The 17,792-nt window shown below is 49.6% G+C and overlaps 2 protein-coding genes across 9 annotated transcripts in view; one reads left to right on the top strand and one right to left on the bottom strand.

The window, feature by feature from the left end:
* NRG2 (neuregulin 2) overlaps positions 1-2,547 on the top strand; it is a 203,125-nt gene extending 200,578 nt beyond the window's left edge. For 2 of the 3 annotated variants that reach the window (XM_024247543.3, XM_024247542.3), the window contains exon 10: positions 51-2,547. In XM_024247543.3, the coding sequence (XP_024103311.1) occupies positions 51-819 (769 nt within the window). In that variant the 3' untranslated portion in view covers positions 820-2,547. The remainder of the gene's footprint in view (positions 1-50) is intronic. The other variant, XM_054556628.2, reaches the window with a different exon arrangement.
* Positions 2,548-4,189: 1,642 nt separating this feature from the next.
* The window catches only part of PSD2 (pleckstrin and Sec7 domain containing 2), a 48,999-nt gene continuing 35,396 nt past the window's right edge, over positions 4,190-17,792 (bottom strand). For 3 of the 6 annotated variants that reach the window (XM_054556629.2, XM_054556630.2, XM_054556631.2), the window contains 8 exons: positions 14,969-15,059; positions 12,967-13,010; positions 11,732-11,922; positions 11,495-11,565; positions 10,932-11,089; positions 9,943-10,087; positions 8,543-8,686; positions 6,515-8,142 (listed from right to left, as the gene is read on the bottom strand). In XM_054556629.2, coding sequence (XP_054412604.1) covers positions 7,924-8,142; positions 8,543-8,686; positions 9,943-10,087; positions 10,932-11,089; positions 11,495-11,565; positions 11,732-11,922; positions 12,967-13,010; positions 14,969-15,059 — 1,063 coding nt within the window. In that variant the 3' untranslated portion in view covers positions 6,515-7,923. Of the gene's footprint in view, positions 6,463-6,514; positions 8,143-8,542; positions 8,687-9,942; positions 10,088-10,931; positions 11,090-11,494; positions 11,566-11,731; positions 11,923-12,966; positions 13,011-14,968; positions 15,060-17,792 lie in introns of those variants that run through there. The other 3 variants (XM_054556634.2, XM_024247539.3, XM_054556633.2) reach the window with 3 other exon arrangements.

The following is a 17,792-nucleotide window of genomic DNA, read 5'->3' as shown; positions in this document are numbered from 1 at the left end:
GGCCTGGCCCTGGCCCTGGCCCTGGCCCATGCCTCTGCCTCTCCCCGCAGGTACGTGTCGGCCCTGACCACGCCCGCGCGCCTCTCGCCCGTGGACTTCCACTACTCGCTGGCGACGCAGGTGCCAACTTTCGAGATCACGTCCCCCAACTCGGCGCACGCCGTGTCGCTGCCGCCGGCGGCACCCATCAGTTACCGCCTGGCCGAGCAGCAGCCGTTACTGCGGCACCCGGCGCCCCCCGGCCCGGGACCCGGGCCCGGGCCCGGCGCAGACATGCAGCGCAGCTACGACAGCTACTATTACCCCGCGGCGGGGCCCGGACCGCGGCGCGGGACCTGCGCGCTCGGCGGTAGCCTGGGCAGCCTGCCCGCCAGCCCCTTCCGCATCCCGGAGGACGACGAGTACGAGACCACGCAGGAGTGCGCGCCCCCGCCGCCGCCGCGGCCGCGCGCGCGCGGTGCGTCCCGCAGGACGTCGGCGGGGCCCCGGCGCTGGCGCCGCTCGCGCCTCAATGGGCTGGCGGCGCAGCGCGCACGGGCGGCGCGGGACTCGCTGTCGCTGAGCAGCGGCTCGGGCGGCGGCTCGGCATCGGCGTCGGACGACGACGCGGACGACGCGGACGGGGCGCTGGCGGCCGAGAGCACGCCTTTCCTGGGCCTGCGCGGGGCGCACGACGCGCTGCGCTCGGACTCGCCGCCACTGTGCCCGGCGGCCGACAGCAGGACTTACTACTCCCTGGACAGCCACAGCACGCGGGCCAGCAGCAGACACAGCCGCGGGCCGCCCCCGCGGGCCAAGCAGGACTCGGCGCCACTCTAGAGCCCCGCCGCGCGCCCCTCCGCCTCGCCCGCCCCACTATCTTTAAGGAGACCAGAGACCACCTACTGGAGAGAAAGGGGGAAAAAAGAAATAAAAATATTTTTATTTTCTATAAAAGGAAAAAAGTATAACAAAATGTTTTATTTTCATTTTAGCAAAAATTGTCTTATAATACTAGCTAACGGCAAAGACGTTTTTATAGGGAAACTATTTATATGTAACATCCTGATTTACAGCTTCCGAAAAAAAAAGAAACAAAAAAAAAGAGAGATGGGCCAATTTTTTGACTCTTTAATAGAAACCTATTTTGTGGTGCCTTTTGCTGTACGCTCATCTGGGGCTCCAGGGGACAGGTCTGGGTGGTGGGATGCTGAGAGTGACAGCAGGGAGAGAAGAGGCTGCGGGTTCTGGTGGGGGCGAGGGTGGGAGGCGGTGGGGGTTGGCCCTAAGGAAGAACTGAGGACAGAGTAGCTTTGCTCCCAGGCAAGAGCTGAAGTTCCCGCCCCCTGGGAGGAGAGGGCCAGGACCCTAGGCTTGGAGCTGGAGCTGGGGTAACTTCCAGGGGGAGATAAAGACACAGCTACCCGAATGGGGAAGCCCTGGCTACTCACAGCTGTTAAAAGAGGGGGGCAGAGAAAGGTCTCCCCAAGAGCCTGAGCCCAGGGAGGTGGCAGCTCTGCCAGGGGCCCAATATTGGCGGCTCCTGTCCCCCACAGCCTCCAGGACGCCCCTCCGTCCTCTGCAGCACCTTCGTTTACAGGTCGTCTTTTCTATTTTACACCTGCATGTCCTTTGCATTTCAGATTCTTTAGATTGGATGCATGGTCACGCTGGGACCGAGAAGAGCCACTCGACAGTGTATTCCCCTTTTAGCAATAAAGTAACACCATTTCCTTCTCACAGGCTGCCTCCTAGCCCCCAACCCACCTATGACATCCACTCGTCTCCAGTCCTGCCCTCCCACCCCCAAAAACTGGGTCCACTGCTAATTTGTCAAAAAGGTAATTGTTTAAAAAAAAAAAATCCCAAACAGAAACAGATGGGAATCCTGTCCTGAAATGTCTGAACACCTGACTGTTGACACTTGAACATTTTTATATTATAAATAAAATCAGAAATAACTCCTGTTTGACTGTGTGTGCCTAGCCTCAGATGAGGAGGGAAGTCAGAGCACGAAGTCCCATGGTGGATGTGGATGATGCTGGCCTGGAGGTTGGAGGGGGCCAAGGCAGTCCCTGGAAGGAAGTGACCCTGTCTCCAGTCTCTCTGGCCCCAGCTCCCAGGACAGACTCCAGCCCTCCTCCCGCTTCCAAGAATATTTACAAGGTGTCCCCACTGGCTGCTGGGGAACCTGGCCAAGGGACTGACACAAATTGCTCTGCTTCAAACTCAGCGTTGGAACTCTGGCCCAGTTCCTGCCCTGGATCTGTGGGCCGGACTGAGGCAAGAGTTGCCGGCCTAGGTGGGTGAGGAGGGATGGGTTGTGGGGTTGGTAATAGCACAGCCAAGGCAGGATGACCCTTGGACCCTGAGGCACATCACAGGCAAAGTCTGAACATGCGAAGTGGCATAACAGTGGTACCCTCAGCTGCCAGGAGGACCACAGCTGCTGCAGTTCATAAGCCCACAGGGTGTTGCTCTTTCCCCAACTTTATACCCCCTCAGAGCCAGGACCTGTCTAAACCCGCAGACCTGAGAGCGAGTACATGATTTCAGTATGGAGAAGGCAGATGGAGGCCCAGGTTCAAAAGCCTTTCCCCTCATCAACTAATTTAGTAAACCAGTGCCCAGCACCGGGAGCTATTCGGTTCTAGCCAGACACACGGACGTCTTCCACCCAAACAGCTGAGGTGGTTGGCATGCACACTCGCCTACACCTGTGTGTGTGTGTGTGTGTGTGTGTGAATCCCCCTAGGATGTGTGTAGTCAGAGACCTATAGGTGGGAGGGACAGAGAGGCTGTGGGTTGAGAGGGCTTCGGCATCAACAGGGCGTAAGTTCAAATTCCAGCTCTGTGCCTCCTAGCTGTGTGACGTCTCTAGGCCACAGTTTCCTTGCTGGGAAATGGGTGATGTAAATACCTATTCCAAAAGGTTGCTGTGGAGATTATAAAGTACCCATTGCTAATGCTGGCATGTGATAGATGCCTATTACATGGCTGATTTGATGGTGGTGATGACAATATCCTGTGCCTTGCATCCTTGTATCACACAGCCAGAGTGACAAAAACTAGATGAAAGGGAGGCGATGGAGAAAAATAAAGAACAAATTAAAGTTATTGTATTTATTGTGGGGGCGCTGGGAAAAAGTATCTGCTACAAAAAATTTTAAAAAGGAAAATAATGAACTCAATCCTGCATAAACCTGCAACTCACTGGCCCCTCCCGGCCCCCTTCTGTTGGTCTCATCCAGGCCCCTCTCTGCTGTCTCTGGGTTTGTAGTTGACTTTAAAATTCTCTGAGAGCCAGTTATTCTTCTATGTGACTTGTGGCTTCTGTAGGATCCCAAATTAACTCCATATGAACTCTTGGGGAAACCCATTGACCTTTGTGTGATCCAGCTTATTGTCCTCGTGCGACCTTTCTGAGGGCTCTAGGTTGCTGTTGCTTTCTAAATTTTAAAGTCAGAAGCCCACCAGTGAACCCACCAATCTCTATGTGGCCGTCGGCTGATTCTGAATGACCTCTTGGTGAACTCACCGATCTTTGCATGAGCATCAGGTACCTTCATTATATGCTTTGAATCCTACAGTACCTGCCATACGTGCGGAGAGTCCAAGGCCAGAACCTAACAGAGTTCATTCCTCACCTGTCATCCACCCATTCATTTCACAGGTATGATTAGGACCCCGGAACACATGTGGCCAGAGAGGCCCCTTCTCCACTCTGCCTCTCAAACCTCTGCCTTGGGAAGCCTTCCCAGTGGTCTTTTAGGAAGAGTTGCAGTCCTGTCAAGCTACTTCCCTACCACCGCCCCGTCGCTGGAACACGTAGGACGACGTTCAGGCAGCTTCCCAAGTCAGAGGCTTCATCCCCACTTTCCCAGTTCTTTCTTTTCTCTTCCAGGTCATTTTTTGGCTTCTCTTTCCAGCCACTCCCAGAGGCCCAAGTGGTAATGGTAACTGCCTGTTCTTCTCCTCACGAAACTGTGAGCCCCACGAGGACAGGCAGCCAAACTTCCTCCCACCACTGTATCCCCATCACCCCGCCCAGCGTGCAGCACACAGTTGGCTCTCATTGAATGAGAGGATGAAGGCGCAAGAGACACCATCCTCAAGGGGCAGCCCCCAGAAGTCCCTGAGCCCGGGGCCACTTCCCAGGACCACCAAGTGGCACAAACCACTTATTGCATGTCACCAGTCCTGGATTTGCACAGTCCTAGAAAATGGGCATGTTGGAGGCAGCAGTTGTGGGTGGTGAGGATCCATTCGAATGCAGGAAGAACTATTAGAACTTTGACTTAGATTTATTTTCATCTCATCTTTTTTAAATTTCTATTTTTGTGTATGTTTTATAATGTACATAATATTTTAGTACAGTAGTACATGTATATAATTTACAAATAAATAATTATACAATTAAGGAAGTGAACTAAACATTTTTTTACTGATGGGAGGCACAACCTGTGCTCAGGAAGCACATCTGTCCACAGCTGCCAGAGCTCTTGGCTCTGCTCTCCACTCACCCGCCCTCGGGAAGCGAAGGGTGGGACACTGACCCCAAAAATCACAGAGCTTTTGAGGCAGCATGGAGAAAGTACAGAGAGCTCTTTTGTGGTGCCACATTGCGTTTTCAATTTCATTTAAGTGAACATTTACTTCCTGTAAGCAAAACGAAGGGGCCAGATGGTTTGGGTCTAAAACACACTTCAGCTGATCCAACTTAAATAATCTGAATTTAAATCACTACATCTCTCCACATACTCAATAGCCCCTTGCCTCAAATGTGAGTGGGCCTGTAAAGTTAGATACTTAGTTGCAAGCCTGGCTTATTTTATTAACTAAGTGTGTTACCACTGGTGCCAAATTCCTGGCCAAACTACAGTAATCTATTTAAGCAATAGAGAGGATTCGCTCTTCATAGCCACACTGAATGTGCCATCACCCCCACCCGCTTGTCAGTTGGAGAAATGCAGGGCTTAAAGGTGCTAGCTAATCCGTGATCGTCAAGTGGCAAATTTCTCCACTCTTCCCAGATGCAGCCTTGGCTAAGCCTTTCTGATTCACTAGACAAATGAAAGAAATAGCGACAGAAAAACACTCAATAACTTGTCGTTCCACCTTTTCCCACAACCAAGAATTAATGGCTTTCATAACCATCCTCCGACTAGCATCTTTGGGCTTGTTGACAAGCGACCATTTGCGAGGCAGAGTGTCTTTTATTCCTATAGCAGTAGATCTGTCCAAGAGGCCACCTCTGGAGCTCAGAGACCTGGCAGCACCAACATAAAGACTCAAATATAAACAGGGCCGTGGTCCCATCCGACTCACACCCCAGGATATCCATGGGACAAATGGGGTGGTGCATACACGCTCTATTTTTTCCAAAAGTATCATCTGTAAGAGCAGTAAAAGTCACAGGTCAGCTGGAAGAGGGAAAAACAGGGCAAGGAAGGCCAGCACTGCCTCCCCCTTCCCTCCCAGAGCGTCAGGAATGCCAGGGGGCCAGGTGCAGCCATCCTTCCTAACAGGGGAAGCTCCAAAATAGGCTTTTCCTTTATCTGATTTCATCCTCTAACTGATTTCAGTTCCGAAACCATCTTTCAGGGGTTCCTTATGTATATATTCTTCTTATAGATGTATATTTGTGTCTGTATAAAAAGGAGGCAGTGTGATCTCAATGGATGAAAAGAGGTGGATGCACACGTGAGTGGAGTCAGCTTGACACTGAAAGGGCACAAGCCTGGGTCCCAGATTATTGTGATGTGAGGCAGGAGACCTGGGCATGGTTCTGGAGGCTGCTGGGAGGAGAGGATGGTGCTGGTGGTCGGCAGACCTGCTGCTGGTCAACTCAAAGGAAGGAGGAGGAGAAAGGGTGGGGTTCCAGCTGAGACCTAGAGTCAAGACCTACCCTCACACACAAAAGAGATGAGGAGAGGAGCTTGATGAGAAGAGAAAGACCTGGGAAGACAACAGCCCTTCCACCTTCTCCAGCGAGGTGGTGTCTAGAGCATGCACACAACTGGCCTACAAAATGAGGCTCCATGGTGGAGAGGAAAACAAGGGCCAGGGAGAGGGTCTGATGCCCAGAGATGCCCAAGGAAGCAAGGAGATCAATGCCACAAACGGCATCTCCATCTCCTGGGCCCACAGGCTTTCTGCACCCCTCTGGCTGCCCATCAACTGCCTGGAGCTTGGTCCAAGTGGCCCCTGGCTGGAATTGTGCTCACTGACCCCACTGGAGACATCTGCCCACCTCTGGGATCTGCACATCCATGTCAGCTAAGTATCAGGCCCAGTGGCATCCTTTGTGGTTTTGCTGCCAGTCACATGGCCCTGGCTGAGGGCAGGACTTGAGTGTGTCTTCCGGAGGGAAGGGTCATCCCCTTCCAGAGTGGCCAGCCGGGCCTCAATCCGCTCCAGATCATCTGAGCCCACTTTGATTTTCACAGCCAGGAGGTGGATATAGGTCTCATAACGGCTTTTCTGGGGAAAGGCCAAACACAAGGTCAAAAGACAACAAAATAAGAAAAAAGTATGTGCACCTTATATGACAAAAGAGTAATTTCCTTAATATGCAGAGAGCTTTCACAAATCACTAAAAAGAAGATGAACAGTCCAATTAAAAAATAAACATGCACATAAACTTCATTCATAATTTGAAAAATCCAAATAATTGGCAATGATTTCTTGGATATGACACCAAAAACCCAGGCAACAAAAGTAAAAATACACAAATGGTACCACATCAAAATTGAAAACTTCTGTACATCAGAGGATATAATCAACAGAACGAAAAGGCAACCTACAGAATGGGAGAAAAATATTTGCAAGTCATATATCTGATAAGGGTCTTGTATCCAGAATATATAAAGAACTCTCAGAATGCAACAACAGAAGACAATCCAAAATTTTTAAATGGGCAAAGGACTTGAATTTACATTTCTCCAAAGAAAGCATACAAATGGCCAACAAGCACATGAAAAGATGCTCAACATCATTAGTCATTAGAGAAATGCAAGTCACAATGAGATATCAATTCATACTCTTACTACTATCAAAAGAGCAGAAAATACATGTTGGTGAGGATATGGAGAAATAGACAGAACCCATGGAGAAATGGAGCAGCTATTATGGAAAGCTGATGGTTTATCGAAAAGTTAAAAATAAAATTACCACATGATCCAGCAAGACCATTTCTAACTATAAACCCAAAAGAGTTGAAAGCATGGTCTTGAAGGGATATTTGTATACCCATTTTCATAACAGCATTTTTCACAATAGCCAAAAGATGGAAGTAAGCCAAGTGTTCATTGATGGATAAACGGATAAACAAAATGTGGTGTATACATACAATAGAATATTATTCAGGCTTATCCCATTTATGCCTAGTGTTCCATTATTGGAACGTTAAGCTCATGGGGGTTATTTATATCATACTGCTCAAGGTCATCTCCAAGGTCTGATTTTTTTCACCAAAAAAAAATGTGCAACCTCCGACATAAATGGGTTAAAAAGAAAGGAAAGTCTGACACACGCTACAACATGAATGAACCTTAAGGACATTATGCTAAGTAAAATAATTCAATCACAAAAAGATAAATTCTGTAGGATTCCACTTAGAGTAGTCAAAATCATAGAGGCAGAGAGTAGAATGGTGATTGTCAGGGGCTGGAGGGAGGGGAGAATGGGAAGTTATTATTTAATGTGTACAGAGTTTCAGTTTGGGAAGAGGAAAGAATTGTGGAGATTGGTTACACAACAATGTGAATAGACTTAACACTACTGAACTATATATACACTTAAAAATGGTGAAGATGGTAAATTTTATATTACATGTCTTACTGCAATTAAAATGTTTTTAAATCCAAATTAAAATAGTAATGAGGCTGGGTGTGGTGGCTCACACCTGTAATCCCAGCACTTTGGGAGGCCGAGGCGGGTGGATCACCTGAAGTCAGGAGTTCGAGACCATCCTGGCCTACATGGGGAAACCCCATATCTACTAAAAATACAAAAATTAGCCAGACTTGGTGGCATGTGCCTGTAATTCCAGTTGTTCAGGAGGCTGAGGCAGGATAATTGCTTGAACCCAGGAGGCAAAGATTGTAGTGAGCCAAGATCGTGCCACTGTACTCCAGCCTGGGCAACAGAGTGAGATTCCATCTCAAAAAAAAAAAAAAATAGTAATGAGATACTAATTGTTAAACCTATCAGGTTAGTGAAGATTAAAACGTTTTGCAATGCCCAGTGCTGGTAAGGGCATGGAGAAATAAGTACATTCACAAATTATTAAAGGGGTTAGAAATTGGCACAAACATTTAAGAGGAAGGTTTGGCAGCATCTGAGGGCCTTCATCTGAGCTTCTGCCCCTCACCGCTGTCAGGGAAGGCTGGCACTCTGGAAGGACTGGGGACTAAGGGTCAGGGGACCCTGTTCCCTCCCAGCTCCCACATGAACAAGCCCCTTTATCACTAGGTTTCACCTCCCCAGTCCCACATCAGGCCAGGCAGGAAGGAGAAAGAGCAGGGCGCTGGGCTTTGCAATCCAGCCCCCCAAGGCTCACCTCGAAGGTGAGATAATGCTCCTTCAACCGGTACTCCTCGGCCTCCTTGGACTTGATGCCCCTCTCGACTGGGTGACACCTGTGTTCGGCCAGCTCCACAGTCAGCTGCCTCAACTTATTCTCATGAGACCGCAGTTGCTCCTCCTGCGAAGACAAATACTGGACTGTGAGGCCTTACTCTCAGGATGTCACAGAGTGGCTCAAATCCTGTTCTACCAGGAGCTGCTCCACCAAAGGGAAATGAAGGCCTAGCCAGCGTCACCAAAATGTGGGGACAGAGCCAGGCTCTGGATCCGAGGGCATGCTCTTCCTCCCACCTCCCTTCCTCCTCCCCCAGGTCCCATCAGCATCAGCTTTCCTGGATGTCCCCCCAGCCACCCCACCACAGGCTCGGGAGACAAGAGATGCTCACACTTATATGTGCACATAGACAGTCCCTGACACAGACACACAATGACCCCCACACACAACCCAGCTCATATGCACTCTCATGTGCACACACAAACACCCCGGACCAAGGCCAGCCTGGCCCCGCTATCCCCTGCTCCATATGATACACGCGTTCTCTTACATTCATGCCCAGATACACGCAATGGTTGCAGACCCAGGATCACACCCAAAGACAGTCAGAGACACTGTCGCTGATGGGCAAACGCACACATCCCACCCATTACAGGACAGCCAGGCCCCCTGGTGCTGTGTGCTCATGCATGCATGTGTGTATGAGTCACCACCTGTGTGTTTACACATGTGAATGTGTATGGTGTGTGCGCACACATGGTGTGTGTGCATTGCACAGAGGTTCTGGGCAGAAGCAGGAGCCCAGGAGCTCAGTGGGGAGACCCGGGACAAGGCCTAGTGGGAAAGGCCGCTGGCAAAGAGGAAGTGTGGGGCTTCCGCTGCCCTCTACCTCTCAAGCTCCGGGCCACCATTTCTCCTGTCCTCTCCAAAGAAGCCCTGAGAACCTGCAGCATGGGTGAGTTGGGTTTTCTAGGATTACAAATAAAACATTCAAGAATAGGTGAGAGCAGCAAAAGAGCACTGGATGAAGCGTCAGCCAGGTGTCACCTGTGCAAGCTGCCTGTGACACACAGTCTCTTGCATTTGTGCCCAGGTGCATACAAGGCCACCAACTCTCGGTCACATCCACAGGAATGCACTGGCATAGAGGCAGCTCCATCCCACTTGCCACAGCCATGGCCCCTGTGTGCCATGCCTTGGTCTCCCCCGTCGACGTGGGGGTGGGGTGCGTGGGATGGAGGGAAGAGGTGTCCTTCTCTGGTGTCCTTCAGCCCAGGATCACCCAGCCTAGAGACAGAGCTGGGGTGGGACTGCTGGATGGGGGCCTGGGCTGAGGATGGCAGCCTGGGGAGGCAAAATGTTGACCCAGGAACATGTACCTGGCAGAGGCGGGTGGTGCAGGAGGGCAGCAGGGGCCGACAGAACTTCTTCATGGAGCTGACAGCGGCTGGGAAGGCCGGGGAAGAGAAGATGGCTGCCACCAGGTTGATCCTGAGGATCCAGGACAGCATTTCTTCCTTGCTCCTGGGGACAGGATGGGGAGAGGGTGCCGGCCTCTCACACAGGACTCCCAGTCCCCCACTCAGCATCCCGTACCCAGCACTGGGCCTGGCACTGAGAAGGCACCAGTACCTCTAGATGGGTGAGTAAAGGGGAGAGGGAAGCATGGGGGCTGGATGGGCCTGGCCAGAGCTATGCAGGGAGCTCCCTTTCTGTCTCAGCTCCCAGGCACACTGAATCCTCATGTGAAAATCAAACTTCCCAGGTCCACAGTTAGTGGCCCTGGAGTGAATGGGTGGGAGTGACTGTGGACTGGGGATCATCGGAGGCAATAGCAACTGGGTGACCCCCACAGCCCTCCTGCCCTCCCCCGCTGCCTGCCCAGCACTGGCACTGTGATCCTGAGGCCTCATCCACTAGCCTGCCTCCTTGCAAGCTCATGTGACATGTGCACCCCAATCTCAAGTCACAGGAGGACGAGAAGTGGTAGAAGGACAGCCTTACAGGTTACCGGGAGGGTGCATCTTCCCCACACTTAAAGTGAAGGATGATTCGTAAAGATGCCACCTGCCCCACATTGCAGACTCCAGCGCACTCGGCAGCCCCTGCAGGGCTTGTTAAACACAGTTGCTGGAGCCATCCCAGAGTTTTGGGTTCAGTAGTTCTAAGGTGGGGCCAGAGAGATTGCAAATGATGCTGAGGGGAACCACACATTGAGAACCACTGCTTTGGGGGGACCCAGCTGTCGGTCTGTGTCATGTGGATACACATGCTCTGTTGCTGACTCACAGGAAGGAGAGGGGTTGTGTGCTGGGTCACTGTGGCCCTGGGCCCCAGGTGGGAGTGAGGGGCTCCAGCTCCTACTCACGGTGCCTGGAAGAGGAATACCCTCCAGTCGGCTGTCTTAAGCTTGAGCACGTTGGACTTCTTGCTGTAGTCAGAGGCCTTGGTGGCCAGAGCATGATGCACGCGAATGGCATTCTTCAGGTCACCCTCTGATAGAGCTTTGTCAGGTCTGTACTCATCCTGGGTGGGGCAGGATGGGCGAGCTAGGGCCACTGACCCACACCTTCCACTCTCCCCTCCCCTCACTCCTCTCTGTCTAACCCTATAGCTCCCTTAATTTTCTGTTCCTGCTGCCTCACCCACCCCAACAAGAATCCAGGTACCCCTCCCCTTACCCCAGTTTGTCCCAGAGGCCTGGACAAGCCTCACGCTGAGAGTCCACTGAGCCACTGGGCACCAAGTTCTCCCAAAAACCTCCAAAGCCCTGAGTGGGCCCAAGTCTGGGGAAGGGCCCAAGTCTGGGGAAGGACCCAGCATGTGCCTGAGCCCCAGGTACTGCCTGGGGCCTTCGGGGTGCCACAAGGCCAGGGCGGGATGGGACTGAGCTGGCCCTTTCTGAGTAAGGTCTCTGGGGCAGTCTCTCACCTTCTGCAAGTACAGGATGGTCCCTTTGAGCACTGCGTAGAATTTCTTCCAGCCACGCCTCCCACGGGGCGCTGGGGAGGAGGGCACTGGTAGTGTGGCTGCAGCCACCCTCTGCAATCTCTCTAACCCCACCTCCCACTACGTGTCCACCTGTATGTTCGTTCCCAAAGAGTGGCCTGGGGCACCCCCCTCTGTGCCAGCCTCCCTCCCATGCCCCTCTCCCAGCCTGACACCCACTCCTCTTGCCATCCATGTCAGCGTGAGTCTTCCGGGTCAGGACGCCGTGCTTATAGGTGGTGGCACTGAGCGCCTGTGGGACATCCAGGAAGGGGTTGCCACCATCCAGGATTCGCGTCACCTTCTTCGTGCCTGTCCCGAACTTGTCATCCACCAGCTCAGACAGGGATTTCCTCAGCTCGTCCTCATCACTAGGGAAGTACTAGACCTGAGCACCCCCTTCAGGGAGGCCTCGGCCCCGCATTGTCATGGCCTTTCCCCACCAGCCTCCTCTCCAGGAGCCAGGTTCATGGAGGAAGAGCAGCCCCAGGAGGCAGAGATGAAGAGATTCCAATTCCAGACCGCATATCCAGATCTCTGACCCCTGCTCTCATCTCCACTTCTGACCTCTGACCTCTGACCTCTGATCTTTGATTTTTGTCCTCCAAGCCCCAATTGTCACCCTTGATCACAAACGTGGAGACTTAACTGTCACCAGGTCTCCTTCCTAGTCTTCCTTCTCCTCTCTCCATCCCAGGGAGCACTAACCGTGGCCAGACTGAAGCTGCTGCACAAACCCCACCGACATGCTGGCAGTGGGAGGCCAGCAGGTAAGGCCCTGAAGTCTGGGCCCCCATGACAGCCCTGGCAGAAGAGTGCCAGCTCTTCCCTGTGGGGTTGGAGTTCCTGCTAATCCCTGCCTGAGGCCTCTACATGGACCTTCCTGCCCTGGGGAGCACAGCAGAGCCTTTCACGGTCTCCCCAAACAGCAAGGTCAACACCCCTCTTTCCTGATGAGACCTACAGGTCTCACTGCCTTTGCAGGGGAAGAAGTTAAAGGGCACTCTCCCCTTCCCACTGTCAGTAACAGTCACCACCTAAACGTGGTCATATTCTCCAGGTTATAGAGGCCTCATGCCTCCTGTCTGCCTACTTCCCAAAGGGAAAGGAGCGGTCATCGATGGGAATTGGAACACTATCCCCATATAGAAAACCAGCTGTGGACATCATAGAACTAAAGTCACAGTTCAATCTATTCTATAACAATGCAAACATTGCACTCTTTTTCTCAACACAGAAAATGAATCCAAAGGGGAATTCAACACCAGGTGTGCGCCAGCTAGACACAGGTGTCAGGCCCTGGATTGGGAGGGATCAGCACCATGGAGAGTGGTCAGAATGACGGACCTGCACCCTCACACTCCCCCACCCAGGGATGCAGGCTCCCCATACCTGTGCCCATAGTCACTACTCACATGGCCCATTCCAGCTTTTCATTCTTGATGGAGTTGTAAAGGGTCTGGGAGAGGGAAAAGAGAGAGGGGGGAATTCAGGTGAAGAGTCAAAGAAACCCCCATCTACCACCAATAACATGGGTACAGTGAGGGAGCACCTTTTCAGCCAATGGGGCAAAGTGGGTGTTTGATTCATACTTATTTGTTAGATGGGTAAGTGAGTGGGTGGGTGGGTGTACGGATGGGTGGTATTTAATTATGTGATCACTTAATGTCAATCTCCCATAGGAGACTGTAAGCTTCACAAGGTCAGAGGCTGTCCATTTGTTCACTACTGAATTTCCAGTTTATAATCCAGAACTTGACATACAGCAAGTGCTCAACAGGGTAGATGAATGGATGGGAGGATGAATGGGAGGATGGGTGAGTGAATGGATGGATGGGGAAGTGGACAGGTGGAAGATGGAAGGATGGGTAGGGAAATAAGCAGGTGGATGGGTGAATGAATAGAAGATGGGTGGGTAGACAGAGGGTATATGAGGAAGATTTAGAGGTGTATGCATGAGGATATGGGTGGGCAAATGAATGGCAGGGTGTTGGGTGGATGATTGAGTAAATGATTGGGTTGATAGATTTGAGGATGAATGGGTGGGTGGGTTGGCGGGTAAGTGAATGGGTGGGGAATGGGGGTTGGGGGATGGGTGAGTAGATGTGGAGATGTTTGTCAAGGTGAGTAGATGAGGGAGTGTTTGAGGAGTACAAGGTGTCTGTGTGGGTGACGGGTGAATGGGTGAGTGGTTGCTATGCGAGGAGTGGGAAGGGAGGGGTGGGGATATATATATATATATATATATATATATATATATATATATGGGTGATGGGTGAATGGGTGGGTATATGGGCAGGTGAATGATTGAGTGGCTGGGTGGATGCATGGGAGGATGAGTGGATGGGTGCAGAAGTGGTTAGATAGGTGAATGAGTAGTTGGGGAGAAATGGATAGGTGGATAGTGGGACTGGGATTGTTTGATCTCACAAATATGTTCTTAACAAATGCTTCTCAATGGTGAAGAATATAATATAGTAAGAAGAGTGATGGAGACAATGTTCTACGGAACATTGGGGTTTGGATGGAGACCTCCGAACTCATTATTCAGCTACCCCCGTAGTATCATCAGATTCTTCAAACCCACTATTTAAAAATGAAGCTGGCTGGGTGCGATGGCTTACGCCTGTAATTTCAGCACTTTGGGAGGCTGAGGTGAGAGGGTTGCTTGAGCCCAGGAGTTTGAGACCAGCCTGGGCAACACAGTGAGACCCCCAGCTCTACAAAAAAAAAAAAAAAAAAAGCATAAAAATAAAAATCGCCAGGCACAGTGGCATGCACCTATAGTCCCAGCTACTTGGGAGGCTGAGGCGGGAGGATCCTTTGAGGCCAAAAGTTCGAGGCTGCAGTGAGCCATGATTGCATCACTGCACTCCAGTGTGGATGACAGAATGAGACCTTGTCTCAAAAATATAAAAATAATAAAAATAAGCCCATCACCGATCCACCAAAAACCTGCTCCTTTTCCTCAGTGGAGAAATGACCAGACTAGAAAGGCTAGAGTTCCACCCTTCACTTCAGCCTCAAAAGAAAACTGGATTCTCTTAATTCCTGGTGATGTTGAAGGAATGAGGGGGCTTTTCCTTGTGGTGACGATAATGATGTTTGTGGTGAAGGTGGTGGTGGCAGTTGTGGTGGGTGGCAGCTGTGACAGTTCATAGCAGTGTTGATTATTACTGTGACAGTAATGGTGGTAATGGAGTACTAAAAACAAATCTCACAAAGCCTTCCCCTCTGCCTAACTCAGGGAACACAGAACAGCCAAATGTTAAGCTCAGTGGTTTCTAACTTTGTCGTCATGGCCCTGCACCCTGTGTTAAGGGCCTGGAATGCCAGGATTTCACGAGGCAGAGACCTCTCTCCTCTCTACCCATGCAGGGCACAGCTAGTGGGATGGGGACTCTCAGCAGACAGTACCTTCAGCAGGTCTTTGGCAAAGTCTTGGCCATCATTCAGCTGGTCCAAGTTGGCAATGAATTGCTGACAGGACATCTTTTTGCCAATGTTCTGTAATGGAGAAATGGTTCTGCCTAAGAGTAGGGAAGGAGGCTGGTGTGTTCCCCACACACCCTGCCCTGCCCAGCCAGAGGGATGAGGCAGCATTAAGGGCAATAATGAAAATTAAATTGCGTGAATTTTCTTTTGTCTCCAGGAGTTTGCAAAACTCTTTCTCACAGTCAGAACTGTGCTTGATTCTCAAGCATCTTGAGAGGTTGGGCTTCTTCTGCAGCCCAGGTGAAGGAGTTGGGCTAGATGAAGAGTTATAAGAGCTGACATTTGCCAGGTGCCTACTATGTTTCATGTCTTGTGCTTGACATGCATTATCTTATTTCTTTCTCACCCCAAGGAGGAGGTGAGGTGCCTGTTTTTATTATCCCCATTTGACAGGTAAGGAAACTGAGGTACAGGAAGGTGAGGTGACATGCCCATGATCACAAGGCAAGGAAGTGAAAAGGCCAAGTGTGTCTGAAACCAAAGCCCGTGCTCTCACCGCTACTCCATGGTTAACTCTCCCAAGGTCACTCAGTACCAGGACTTGAACCCAGGCCTCTTGGCTTCTGAGCAGAAGCTCTGCATATTCTGCCACAACTGTCTCGCCCTCTCACCTGCACAGAGGGGCAGGAAGCCTTCCAAGACATACGTGAAGTGAGGGAAAGTTTATGGGAGTCAAAAATCAATTGCCACGGACACACATGAGTGCCCCATGCTGAGGTGAGCTGAGCTGAGACAAAGAGAACCCAAGCAGATGGTTTCAAACTCAGAGGTAGAAACAGGCAAAGAACTGGAAATGACTAAATCCCCAAGTTCTGCCTTCTTGTTTTAACCAATGACTAGCAGAGGGGCTCAAACCCTGCAAACCCAACACCTAATATTCATACTTCCAGACTCTCCTTGGAGTCCCCACGTTTGAGAAAACATTGAACAGCACTTCATCTTTGTGAGGATGGAGACTCTTGAATACCAGATACTTATCACTGTAGGATTTTGTGGATTGGGGTTTGCTCTAAAGCAGTGTTTTCCAAGGTTTACCTACAGAACTCTGGTATTCCAGGAGATGGAAATAGGTATTTTCTCAAAAAAAGATTTCATAATAGAACAAGTTTATTTACATGTTTCAGAGTCTTTACCATGCTGATTTGTGCTGGTGTCTCCAAGGAGAGGATTCCACGTCATTTCCCAAGTTTACTGACAGTGACACTATTTTAGCAAAGACACTCTATTAGCATCATGTGGGACATTCACACACCACAGAAATCATTCAGAAAACAATGATGTAAGGCTTTATAAGTAGCTGACAAGCAAGAACTTTCTATGCCTTTTCCAAATAGTTCAGGAGAAAAGATTCTATGTATGCCTTGATACAAGTGTGTTTTGTATTTTTCTGTGTAGATTTACATATATATGTGTGTGTACATATATAAGTATATAGCCGTGTGTGTACATTTGCAATACAGGATTATGAGGGCAATGTTGGTAAGACTGTCTTTGAGTTCCACACAAACTGAACATTCCCCAGCCATCAGTCAGGAGCACAAAATCAAAAAATAACATGGCAAGATTTCTGATCTGAGCAATATCAGCCTATCTTCTTGTGGGTGAACCTTCCCAGCAGCATTGGAGGCTTTACAAAAGCAGTGAAGGCTTCCAGGGTGAGGATCCTGCAGGGAGTGTGGAGAGGTGACCCCAGAAAGAGCAGCATTCCTCCCCGAAGCACCTGCTCCTTCCCAGCAGTGGCCAGGGGCTGAGTGGCTAAGTGGCCTCTTAGGATTGGAGAAACGAGATTGGAGTTCAGGGTCCACCAAGGTCAAGGGTCCTGGGAAACACCCCAGTCACACTTCAACATAAAAGTTGAAATTAAGAAAGAAAATACTAAAAGAAGAAAAAGTATCCCAGATGGAAATGTGGAGAAGCAGAAATGAATGAAATAACAAAAAGAATTGGTAACTCTAAATGGAAATTTACTATGTAGAGCAACAATAAAGTTTCCCAGGGAATAAAATATAGAGAGATATAATAGTTAAAAGCATGAAAACAGGAGTATGTTAGTTAAGAGAGCAGTAAATGGAACTAAAGTGTTTCAAGGTATTTCATTGCCCAGGAAGTGGTACAAGTACTTTATAAGTTGAGAATGCAAATTGCCAACCATAGAAGGAATTCCGAAAGAATGCACAACTAACAAGCTAACAGAGCAGGGAAATTGAATTCTAAAAAATACTTAATCCAAAAGTAGGCAAAAGAAGAAAAAAAAGAAACAGAACAGAGGAGTCAAAGAGAAAACAGTCACTTGATATACTTAAACTCAAATATATCATAATTCATTAAATGTTCAAATTAACATTATTACCAAATTTTATTTTTAAGTATATGATACAAGACATATGACTTAAATATAAAAGAACAGAAATCTTTGAAAGAAAAAGTCAGAAAAAGATGTACCACATAAACACTAAAAAAAGAACTCCAGTATAGCTACACTAACATCTGACAAAATAGATTTGAAGGCAAGAAGCATTACTAGACATAAAGAAGGACATGTTCATAGTGATAAAAGGGTCAATCTGCCAGAAGATATAATCATCCTAAATCTGTATACATCTAGTAACATATCTTCAAAATATACAAGACAAAAATTGACAAAACCAAAAGAAGACATATTCACAATCTTGGCTGGAGATTTTAACACTGCTCTCTTAGTAACAGGAAGAACAAGCAGACAAAAAGTTGGCAAGAATTCTATGCC

The sequence above is a fragment of the Pongo abelii genome, chromosome 4, assembly GCF_028885655.2.
Source record: "Pongo abelii isolate AG06213 chromosome 4, NHGRI_mPonAbe1-v2.0_pri, whole genome shotgun sequence".
Classification (NCBI taxonomy): domain Eukaryota; kingdom Metazoa; phylum Chordata; class Mammalia; order Primates; family Hominidae; genus Pongo; species Pongo abelii.
Note: the sequence above shows the minus strand (reverse complement) of the source record. Positions and strands in the feature narration are given on the sequence as shown.